This window comes from Coffea eugenioides, unplaced genomic scaffold (assembly GCF_003713205.1).
Source record: "Coffea eugenioides isolate CCC68of unplaced genomic scaffold, Ceug_1.0 ScVebR1_194;HRSCAF=787, whole genome shotgun sequence".
NCBI lineage: Eukaryota > Viridiplantae > Streptophyta > Magnoliopsida > Gentianales > Rubiaceae > Coffea > Coffea eugenioides.
Genome location: NW_020862390.1, coordinates 83,613 through 95,026, shown reverse-complemented (window position 1 = coordinate 95,026; position 11,414 = coordinate 83,613). Strand labels below are relative to the sequence as shown.

The window sequence follows — 11,414 nt, the reverse complement described above, 5'->3', positions numbered from 1 at the left end:
TGTTTTACTGAGTCTTGATTTGTCTTAATTAAACTATTGCTTTTGATATGTTATTCTTTGTCTCTCCTTTAGGGTACTAGTTGATGTTGCATTGGATCTTAGTCTTGTTCAATTAAGCTGAGGATTTATTTTCCTTTGCAAGGGGTAGACTAAACAATTACACCCGATATTATAGACCTCTGGGGAAAAATCTGATCATCACAGATTTAGTTTGTGCAACCAGTTAGGAGCACATGTAAATTCCTATGCTGTTTTGCATGAAAACATCACTACTAAAACTCTGCATCTTCAAATGAACCATACTGACATTTGTTGCTGACGTTCTCTATAGCTCAAAATCCATTATATCCGATATTATCATGCTCAAAATTGCATCTCTTGTATGAATGAGCAAATGAGATGACTTGCACTTATGCGTGTATATGCTTATAAGGCATTATTTTTCATACATTTTTTACTCATGTTTTAAATTGAAGACTTGTAATTGTGGGTCTATTTTCTTGAGTTTTATGTTGATGCAACACCTGCTTGTGCTTTTCTAGTTGTTGATTGAGCATGATGGTCTCAAATGAAATTAAGTGCTATGCCTGGATAGATAGTTTAATGTATACTATTATCACAGTGTTCAAAGAGGTTTTATGACTTCAGAAGCTGCATTTCCTTGTCTACTTATTTTGTAGTTCTTATTTAGAGTTCGCTGTTTAGTTGTTTAAGGACTAAAGACTTGTCATTTCGAGGGATCCTCGTGTATGGGCGCTTGCTTGATGCCATCAATCTACTCCGTGTGATTAGAACTTAGTAACTAGGATTATAAGTAATACTTATCGGCCTGTTGATCCTGCCCAAGTGGTTCATCTTTCCAAGTTAGTTTTGCTTTCATTAATTTGATATTGTCTGCAGTAGAAATTTTAACTAGATTTTTTAATGTGCAATCAATCATTTGTATTACAATGAAACGTAAGGAAATAAGACTTACTAGTTTGCAGTCCCAAAATGCTGTCGATTCTTATGGTATTGTGCCTCTGTTTTTTTGCGTTTACGACTTTCCAATAATTTTTTTTTTTATATCAAGTTGTACAGTATTAGATACTATTTTGTACCCCGCCACTACTGATTTTGGTGCTGTTAGTTCGAATATATCAAACATAAAAGAGCAAACTGCTAATAGAAAGTAAAGAACTGATGGTCAGATACATACAGGAGTGACTGAGGGAATAACATACCATAAGAATGACAGCATTTTTGGGACTGCAAAACTAGTAGTCTTATTTCCTTACTCATTTGTATTACTAAATGATTGATTTGCACATTAAAAAATCTAGTTTAAACATTCTTACTGCACAACAATTATCAAAATTTAATTGAAAGCCAAAACTACCTTGGGAAAATGGAACCCCTGGCCCAGGGGATCCAAACAAGCATAAGATACTATAAAATCCTATTACTGTAACGATTAGAACAAATCAAAGAGCCACTTGCAGTCCAAAATGCTGTCATTCTTATGGTATGTGCTCCTGTTTTTGTGGTTTACGACTTTCCATAACGTTTTTTATCAAGTTGTACAAGTATTAGATACTATTTGTTACGCACATACTGATGGCTTGCTGTTAGTTTCGGCAGATATTATTTCGTAATTACCCATGAAGGAATTGTTTTCAGGCAACTGGTTAAGCTCATTTATATATTCTTTAAGAAGTTTTATTACTTCAGATTCTGAAAATGATGCTTAAAGTTAACTTCCTGTATGGATATAGTGCAATGAATTTAAATGCTAGGGGAAACCAAGATCTCTTCTTTGGTGGAAGAAATTCAGGGATTTGGAAAGACCACTGATATGCCTCAGTTACAGTCTACAGCGATGAAGACATGATTTACTTGCAGTTGTGTGAAGCAACTTGAATGTTGGAGAACTTTAGTACCATGCAGTTGGAACTTGGGAAGTTGCTTTTCATTCTTGTTGCTAATAGGAGGCGTATGCTTGCTTCTCCTTGAGATGTACAATGCTTTTGGTATGTGACAGTTTTGTCGATTACTAGTTAAAAAGTCAATGCCAAGCAAGCACCTTTGCAGAAGCACTACTAACTACTAAGTTGAAGCTGTGATCCTTTAGACTTTGAAATCCAATGAAAATGCATTATTTTCTTTCAAGTTACTACTGATCAATAGCAACCATTTTGTTTCTCTTTAGTGAAGGCTATTAAAACACCAAAATTCAGTACAATTTCTAAAGGCACTTACTGCTTACTGTAAGGTATAAAGTACATAGAGAGTTTCCTTTTGCTAATTGGATTTGTTGTTGTTGAAACCTCGAATTTGCAGTAATGCTTTCCTATGGATTCAGTATTTGGTAGTTTTTAAGGCCAAATATGTACATGACTTGAGAGGGAGTAAAAAAAAGTATGTTTTTCTGTTTCCATACATGGTTGGATTTGGTAGTGTTGGCAGCCTCAATTACATAAGTTAGGTTTGATTTTGGCACAGGAAAGTTGAAATAATGGAAATCCGAAAGAAAGACCTACGTAGTTTTTGCACTTCAGCTTGTATTGTACCTTCTGTTTTCTTCTCATGAAGTTTTCTTTTCATAAAGCAAAATAAAACCTTTCTGGCACACTTAGTTTAACCAAACAACAAAACAAATAAAATTGGCTGATTTGTTGTGGTAACTTTATTTATTTATTTATTTATTCATATTTTGGACTTGTACAATAGATTTTGTAAAACCAGCAAAATCACAATTAGATTTTGTAAAATTGGTGATTGGGTTAGTGTCAAGGATAGAGATAGAAAGGAATTAATGTACCTATAAGGCTATAACTAATTAATATAGAATTATTCCCACTAAATAATTCTCTGTCCAACATCTTCAAGTTTTTTTCTTAAAAATGTTAAATTTAATTTTTTTTGGGATAAACAAGATGCTTACATTCATTCGCTGAAATGGCAGCGAAAAAAAAAAATTCAAAATTTGAGTATTGAAGGATTTGAATTTTATTAAGTACCCCTAGTTTATTTGAGGAGGGGTGCAATATATATTTCTTGTAGTTTTAGACTATTAATTATAACTAGTTTAAACCAGAAATAACGATATTTATAAGGTAAAACGGAGGTTTTTAGCTCTGAATCAACTTGGTGGACATAAATTTACCAGAACAAAGCACGTGCATTGCTCGTGAAAATACTAAAGTATTTAATCAGTTTTGTTATTCTCATTATGTTTCATCAATTGCCAAACATGAGTATTAGCTTATGAAGAGAGTTATTCACTCTTGTGAAGAATTTTGCATTTGGATTATTCCTGCAATCCCTTCTCTTAACTCTTTTTCTTGTTCTACCCATCAAAGTACCCTACAATTATGCACATTCCAATAGAATTAATTTCACGAAAATTTTTTGCAACATTTGTTTATATCTAGATTTTGGTATGTCACGAATCTAGAAGCAAAACACCTAAACTCATTCTTATTAGCTAATGCATGAGAAGGCGACATTAACTTGTTCATATGAAATGCAAGTGTGTCAATGAGAAAATACAATTTGAGCTAATTATTTTAGAAGCAAAATCTGGAATAGCAACAACATGTTTGGAGATGACTTATAATTTCAATAATAAGTTCTAGACATAGTAGTTTGGAACAAGGTGGAAGACAAAAGTGTAACAATGGAGTTTTGGATTAAATAAAAAAAAAAGTAAAAAGAACATACAATTTTCTTAAAATGATAAAATTCCCCTAACCCCGACTACCAAATAAACCTTCAACTTTGGTTCGATAAATGTTTGGATCACCATAGAAAAAGTCAAATGTTTCACCTCCCTGATCACCATTTTGACGCAAGCATTTGGTGACTATTGAAGGAGTTAGGCCTGACCGAGGAGTTGTTTGCAATTATGAATCCAGCGAACTGGGAGTAGTTCGTTCTTAGGAACTGTGTTAAGAGTTAATAACGGTTGGATGTTTCAGGGTCCAGGGGAAACTTTCGTGCAACCACAGTTTGTTCTACTTATGACAACTATTCCATGTGTTCAATTTGAGCTATTTTCATCTTCGTACAATAACAGCAATAGGTTTGGATGCTTAGATTCAAATAACATGCCATTAGTATGTTTCAAAAAGATGGTAGCTAATGCTTATTATTGAACTCAGCAAAGTAAAAATTTCGTTTGAATCTCAACAAACAAAACTCCATTCAGTAGACATCTACCAATCTCATCAATACTTCAGGAGTAAAAAGTTAGAAAAAGAAATATGTGACTGATTTAGAAATGCTAACAATTAATTTACCATCGAAACCAGTAGAATTACCGTCTAAACCAACAAATTTACCATCTAAAGTCAACAATTAATTTATCAACAGATTTACAATCTAAAGTCAACAATTAATTTATCAAAAAGAAACTGGATGACTGAAAAATAGCAAAGACAATTCTCTCAAGAAACTAAAAAATCGTATTAAGAACTAATTCTCTTAGATTAAGAAAGTTGGTTATTTTCTAAAAGTCAACAAAAGTTTTACTTTACTTCTCAAAATTACCCTTTATCTCTCTTCAACTATACCTAATTAATACTACCTGTCATTTACTCTCTCTCACATTTCTCAATCAATAGATTAAATCTGAATAGTTCCCACCAAATTTGTTTTCATAGATCTCAAAATTTGAATATTAATTCCCACCAAAAAACAAAAGACTTTGACATTATAAGTATGCTGGACGTTAAATCTATTCAAAACAACTTACTTTATCCATGGGTTCAAGGCAAAGATATCAGATGCCTGTACTTGAAATCGATTTAAATAATTCATGGACAGATTCTAACATTCATAGTGAAGAGGCTCAAGAAGCTGCTACAGAGGAATTGCAATATCAATTGCCAGATCTTAATTGCATTATTGAAGAAGGTTTTGTTCTTGACTTCAACCTTAATCAAAGTCCTCCAACAACTGAGATATCCTCAAGTCAATTCCTTTTTTACTTGAACAAAGAGCCGTGTGCAAAAGATGAAACAGAAGCAAATCTCGAAGTGATAGAATTGGCGGAACCAAATTTGAATGCTGGTATTACAATTTCTTTCCATATTATTGACTCCTATTTACCTATATGTACCAGTAACTTCTTATTTTTGTTTTATTCTTAACCAGATAACAACGTTAGTGATGACAATCCAAATTTAGAAGTGGTAGAAGCACAAAGTGGTGGTCGCACAAGGAAACTTAAAACTTTGACCAATGAAGAACGCAAAAAATACATTGTGCTTTGTTGAAACAAAGTGTTACTGGAAAAGTCAAAAAAGGTACTCTCTTGACATTGGCATCATCTTATTCAGTTTCACTGAGAACTATTCAACGTATTTGGAAACGAGCAAAGGACAGTGGTGATGTGTGTCATAGGAAGACAAAAAAGAGTTCAGATTGACATGGTTCGATTTCGTGAGACCCCCTTATCAAAGAGGACATCTATTCGATCTTTAGCTTCGCTTTAGACACAAATCAGACCTCATTGTTTAGACTTCTAAAGATTGGAGTTATACGGCGTCACTCAAATGGCATAAAACCATATTTGAAGGAAGAAAATAAAAGATATCGACTGCAATTTTGTTTGTCTATGCTGGAAAGTTGCAGCATACCACATGATCCAACTTTCATAGGTATGCATAACATTATTCATATCGATGAAAAATGGTTCTACATGTCAAAGAAGTCTGAAAACTATTACTTGCTACCAGATGAGGAAGAGCCATTACGCACTTGTCAAAGTAAAAATTTCATTCCAAAAGTCATGTTCTTAGCTGCTATAAGTCGTCCAAGATTTGATACACAAAGGACTGAAATCTTCTCTGGAAAAATTGGTATCTTCCCATACGTCACTCAAGAGCCAGCAAAAAGAACTAGTGTTAATAGATCTGCAGGTACATTAGAAACAAAACCAATAACTTTGATAAATAAAGAAGTTATAAAATCGTTTCTAATTGAAAAGGTGTTACCTGCCATCAAAGCAAAGTGGCCAAGAAATTATCTAAGGCAGCCAATATTTATTCAACAAGAAAATGCAAGAACTCACATTGGCATTGATGATGCTGATTTTTGTCGAGCAGCTACAGAAGATGGGTTTGATATTCGTTTGATGTATCAACCAGCAAATTCTCCGGATTTAAATGTCTTAGATCTTGGGTTCTTTCGTGCAATTCAGTCATTACAACACAAGGAAGCACCTACAACAGTTGATGAACTTGTTAATGCTATTGTGAAGTCATTTGAAGCTTTCTCCACTGTGGAATCTGATAAAATATTCTTAACACTTCAAACATGCATGATAGAAATCATGAAGGCAAAAGGTTCCAACAAATATAAGATCCCATATAGTAAGAAAGCAGTGCTAGAAAGATGTGGCCGACTCCCTACTCGGATGAAATGTAATCCCACATTAGTGCAAGAAGTTCTTGATTATTTAAGTTTTTGATTGCCAAGTTAATTTTGCAATGATTAATGACTAAATATGCTGTTTTGTTTTTCCTGGGGTTTTGGTTCAAAGTAGCACGTATTTGATGCTTCTCCGATGTCTCTATGCTTTGTTTTTGGTATTTTTCCGTGGGAATTGCAATTCATGTGATAAGCAGCCATGACATCAAGTAAAAGCCGGTAATTTTTTTTTTGCTTGTCCATTTTAGTTTTACCTATTATGTGGTGTAAGCAGCCATGACATCAAGTAAAATAATAGTAGACCATCATATGAAGCAAAATAAAGCCGAACAAGAAAGGACTTTGAAGGAGACATGTCTTATTGGCCTTGAGTTAATAGAATTTGGGAAGATAAACCTTTAACATGATCCTAACCACTTGCTGGAATTCTTCTTCTGCAAAAGCATCATCTCCTTCGTCTGGAAATTTGTTCAAGTCGAACCCACGATCTGCAAGTACATTCAAGTCAAAATTTAGAGTAACTTTCTTTTTTTCTCCACTGAACACTACACTTGAGTTGGACAATTTTATAGAATTTGAAACATTGATATCTTTATCGATCTCCATTTTCTTTAGATGACTATGTAATGGAGTTGGTCAATCCCAATTTATAGACACATTTCAATTTAATTCTTCATCTCTTCAACTACTTCTATTGTTAATGCTACAAATACTGCATTTAATTATTTAGAGTTCCAATTCAAGAAAGTTGAAAGGGTAAGCAACGGTAAATTTGGAAAAAAGTTCATAAATGCTTTCTTGATATCATAAAATGACAGATAAAAAGAAACAATGGATTAGGACATCTAATAAGGAACGGAGGGAGTATTATATTAACAAAAAAGTAAAGAACCTAGTGAGATGCATGAGATGTCTGTATTATTAGTTCTAACTACCATTATCCTCGTGCGATGCATGAGAGGTCCACAGAACAAAAAGTTATAGTTAGAGCTATTTATGACAAAAAACAAAAAAAGGAATACTAACACACCCATCTTGAACAATAGTGATCGAGATAGCAGAGATGATTTCTTGGACCTTGGGAGACAGATGACAGAAAAGGAGAAATTTGTTGAATTTCTTTATAATTCATATACAACATGGTAAATCGCTTTGTCCACAACAAAAAATAAATTTAACATAAACATCCATTTTAGTCATTTTGGATTAAGGTGGAAGATGAAACTGTAAAATGGAGTTTTGGAAAAAAAAAAGTTAAAAGTACATATAATTTTCTTAAAATGATAAAATTTCCCTAACCTGGACTGCTTACATTTGCACAATTTATTTTTCTCTAAGATTGTTCCTAGACGCTATTTCATTCCAATTATCAATCAACACATCTCATCGTGTTAGGCATTCTCTCGTAAAATAGGGTTCGCCTTCATAGTTATCCACCCCTTTAAGAAAAACCAAATAAATTTTTAGGATTGGTTCGATAAACATTAAAGGAGAAAAGTAAATGTTTCGCCTCCTCGATCACCATTTTGAAGTAAGCAACTTGATTAGAGTGACGAAAAATTCCTATTATTATCTTGTATCTGATCTGATGGAATGAAAAAGAATCAATGTGTGTCGATTGAGCTTGATTAAACGACCTATTTAATTAAACTCTTGCATTCGGTGACTATATAAGTAGAATCAAGCACTATAAATTATTTCTGCCACTAATAATATTAGAATTTTACAAAAGAATGCACAAGTAATGCACATGTTTTAGGTCAAACCAATCTATATCTTTGCAAGAGTTTACGTAAATAAGTCATTTAGTCAAGCTCAATCGACAAACATTGCTGCTGTTTCATTCCATCCAATCAGATACTAGAAAATAATAGGAATTTTCCCAACAACTATAAAAATTTGTTTACGTTAAATGTTTTGCACATGTTTTGGATTTGCTATTTATTTTCCCTAAATGCCAACAACTATAATTTTTTTTTAAAAAAAAAGCTATACATTTTAATATCAATGACCATTCAACTCAAGTTGCTTCCCCTTTTCAGGTTGCTATGAGTGATCCAGGGATCTTCGATGGCAACTACCCCTGGAACTGAATTGCATGTAATACTAAATAGGCTTTAATATAATATACTATAATATAATGTACAGCAAATTATTATACTATAAATAATTAATTTTAGGGTAAATAAATATATACTTAATTGCGGCTTCCTAGTAGCCGTCTTCATATTTAGAAATATTATTATTGTCCATATATTTTTAGGAGGAGATTGGGAGAGAAAGAGAGGACATATATGTATGTATATGAGTGTTTGTTTAATATATTTGCTTTTCATCTATGTGTTTATTTCTATTGTGCTTGTTGTATGTAGGTTTATTTTATTTTTGGGTACATTGGAGGGCCTAAAGGTCCATTACAAAGAAATTAAATGGGAATCGATACCCTGATTACATCATAATTCAAAAACTTTTTCCATGTTACCTGATCAGGAAATTAATAGAGGTAAGCAACTTGTTTCGCCTTCCCAATCACCATTTTGAGATGAGCAACTTGATTAGAGTCTCAAAAAATTCTTATTATTATCTTGTATCTGATCTGATGGAGTGAAAAAGCATCGATGTGTGTTGATTGAGCTTGATTCAACGACCTATTTAATTAAACTCTTGCATTTGGTGACTATACAAGTACAATCAAGCACTATAAATTATTTCTTCCACTAATAATATTAGCATTATACAAAATAATGCACAAGTAATGCACGTGTTTTAGGTCAAACTAATCTATATCTTTGCAAGGGTTTACGCAAATAGGTCATTCAATCAAGCTTAATTGACAAACACTACTGCTTTTTCATTCCATCAGATCAGATACTAGCAAATAATAGGAATTTTCCCAAATGCTAACAACTAAAAATTTGTTTACGTTAAATGTTTAAGTAAATTTTATATATATTGACAATGTATACGCTATCACGGTTGAATGCAGATACATATGCAAAATTTGGGTTTCAAATTTAAATTCGAATTATGTGTCATGCATTCAACGGTAAAAGTGTATACACTATTAGTGTATAGAACATTAATTCTAAACGTTTTGCGCATGTTCTGGATTTGCTATTTATTTTCCCCAGATGCCAACAACTATAAAATTAAAAAAAAAACTTAATATTAATGACAATTAAGCTCCATGAAACTTTTCTTGCTAGAGCATGTAATTCCTAATATACTAGAAAATGGACGAGTGCTTGAATTACTTCTAATTAGTAAAATTTTCTATTCTGAAACTGACGGGATTTTTATATCAATGCAAGTTTATTTCTGAATTTTACCCGTTGGACTGCAAGTATACAGGTCACTTAGTAGTTTTGGGCAAATATTAGGTCGATCCAACGAGGAGCAATGTCTACAAGTATTAGGTCCTTATTTTCTCTATTATTTAGACTTATAATGAATCTGAGCAAGAAGATTATAATGCTATTGTTTACAAATCTGGTTTAATAAATGATAAATGCAAATGGAGAACTTTCACTCAAAATTGAATCTAGGGATGTAGATTCCACTTATGGCATAAACGACTCAAATGAATAGATTTACCTCTTGTTATTATCCTTGTTTAACCAGGAATTCATTTTCAATATTATCAAATCTCATTCTCATGATAAAATGGCCTAGAACAGTCCAGTTTTCCCTATTTTCATGGTGAAATACTAGTTCTACTCTGTTTTCCTTCATGAAATGCTAGATAATCCACTTAAGAGTACCTCTATTTTCATGAACATACAACTCAAGCTCTACTCATGATTTTTCATTGTTACTACCAATTCTCATTGACTAATAACAACTATAAACATGCTATTGGTGATCAAACAACAAGAAGTAATTACTACTGCACAAATAGATAAGTTAATACAAGATACAACAAGTATAAATCACATTCCATTCATATCATTCAACCATAAGTTTCATCTACTCCCTAGATAAAGAAATTTAGCTACTCATGAATGATATAACAATCAAACTCACAAGTTTATTAATGTAAAATATCATTACGTACAAGTACCAGAAAGATAAAGAAAAGTTTAGTCAATTAATGGTGAAACCCTCCAAATTCTGCTATGTCTTGTGCAAGATGATTACAAGTGAAATCTCCAAGTGCTTCCTCTAGAACTTCTAGCTTAGAGAGAAAATTGTTACAAAAGGAAAAACTCCCTCCGTATGGTGATCATTGGTTTCTCCTTGCTTCTCTGCATAAAATGTGGTGGAAAGCACCTTTTTTCTCCTTCATGATTCCAACAACTAAGATTTTTTTAAAGAAAGTCAAAAGACATGTTGTTTTGACTTGTCAATAACTCATTTTGTCTTTCCTTTTGTTGCAGAAACATGTGCCACCAAATTCTCTCACTCAAGATAGCTGAAAAGTTGTGTGAAAAGTGAGAAAAAATGACTGTGCCACTTGCAGAAGAGAGAGGTAGATCCGAGTCTCGGATCCGAGGGGTGAAGAAGGATCTGAGGCCTTTTCCGTATAGATCCGAGCTCGGATCGTCTGACCTCGGATCCATTGCTCCAGAAGTACAGACGAGGGCTCGGATCCGAGCTGGTCAATTTCCAGTTTTTCACTTCTTTCCTTTTTCTTCATTTTTGCTCCTAGTATTTTTGTACTTTTATCCTCTAGATGATCCTTACATTTTCTTCATCTCGTGCATGAATTTCATATATCAATATCCTTCATAATTTCACAAAATTAACGCGGTAATTCACTCATTTATCAAGTTTTGAACACTTAAACAATATTTAAGCAATTATCACAAAAAAGAGTTCAAATATGGCTTTAATCTTCTCAAAACATACCAAAAGTTCATGCCAAACTTGTACAAAATGTATGTTAAATATTCACTTATCAGAAACTATACATGAAAATTATAGCTACTGGTTGAGAAGGAAAAGTTAATTAGCACATAGAGGAGATCTATCCCTTATTTTTTTCTTATGTTAAAGGCATA

The 11,414-nt window shown here is 32.8% G+C and overlaps 1 protein-coding gene across 1 annotated transcript; it reads left to right on the top strand.

Annotated features, from left to right (window-relative positions):
* The first annotated feature begins 5,644 nt into the window (after positions 1-5,644).
* Positions 5,645-6,454, top strand: LOC113756077. The gene has a single exon (XM_027299876.1). The coding sequence runs from the start codon at positions 5,645-5,647 to the stop codon at positions 6,452-6,454; it is 810 nt and encodes a 269-aa protein (XP_027155677.1).
* Positions 6,455-11,414: the final 4,960 nt, after the last annotated feature.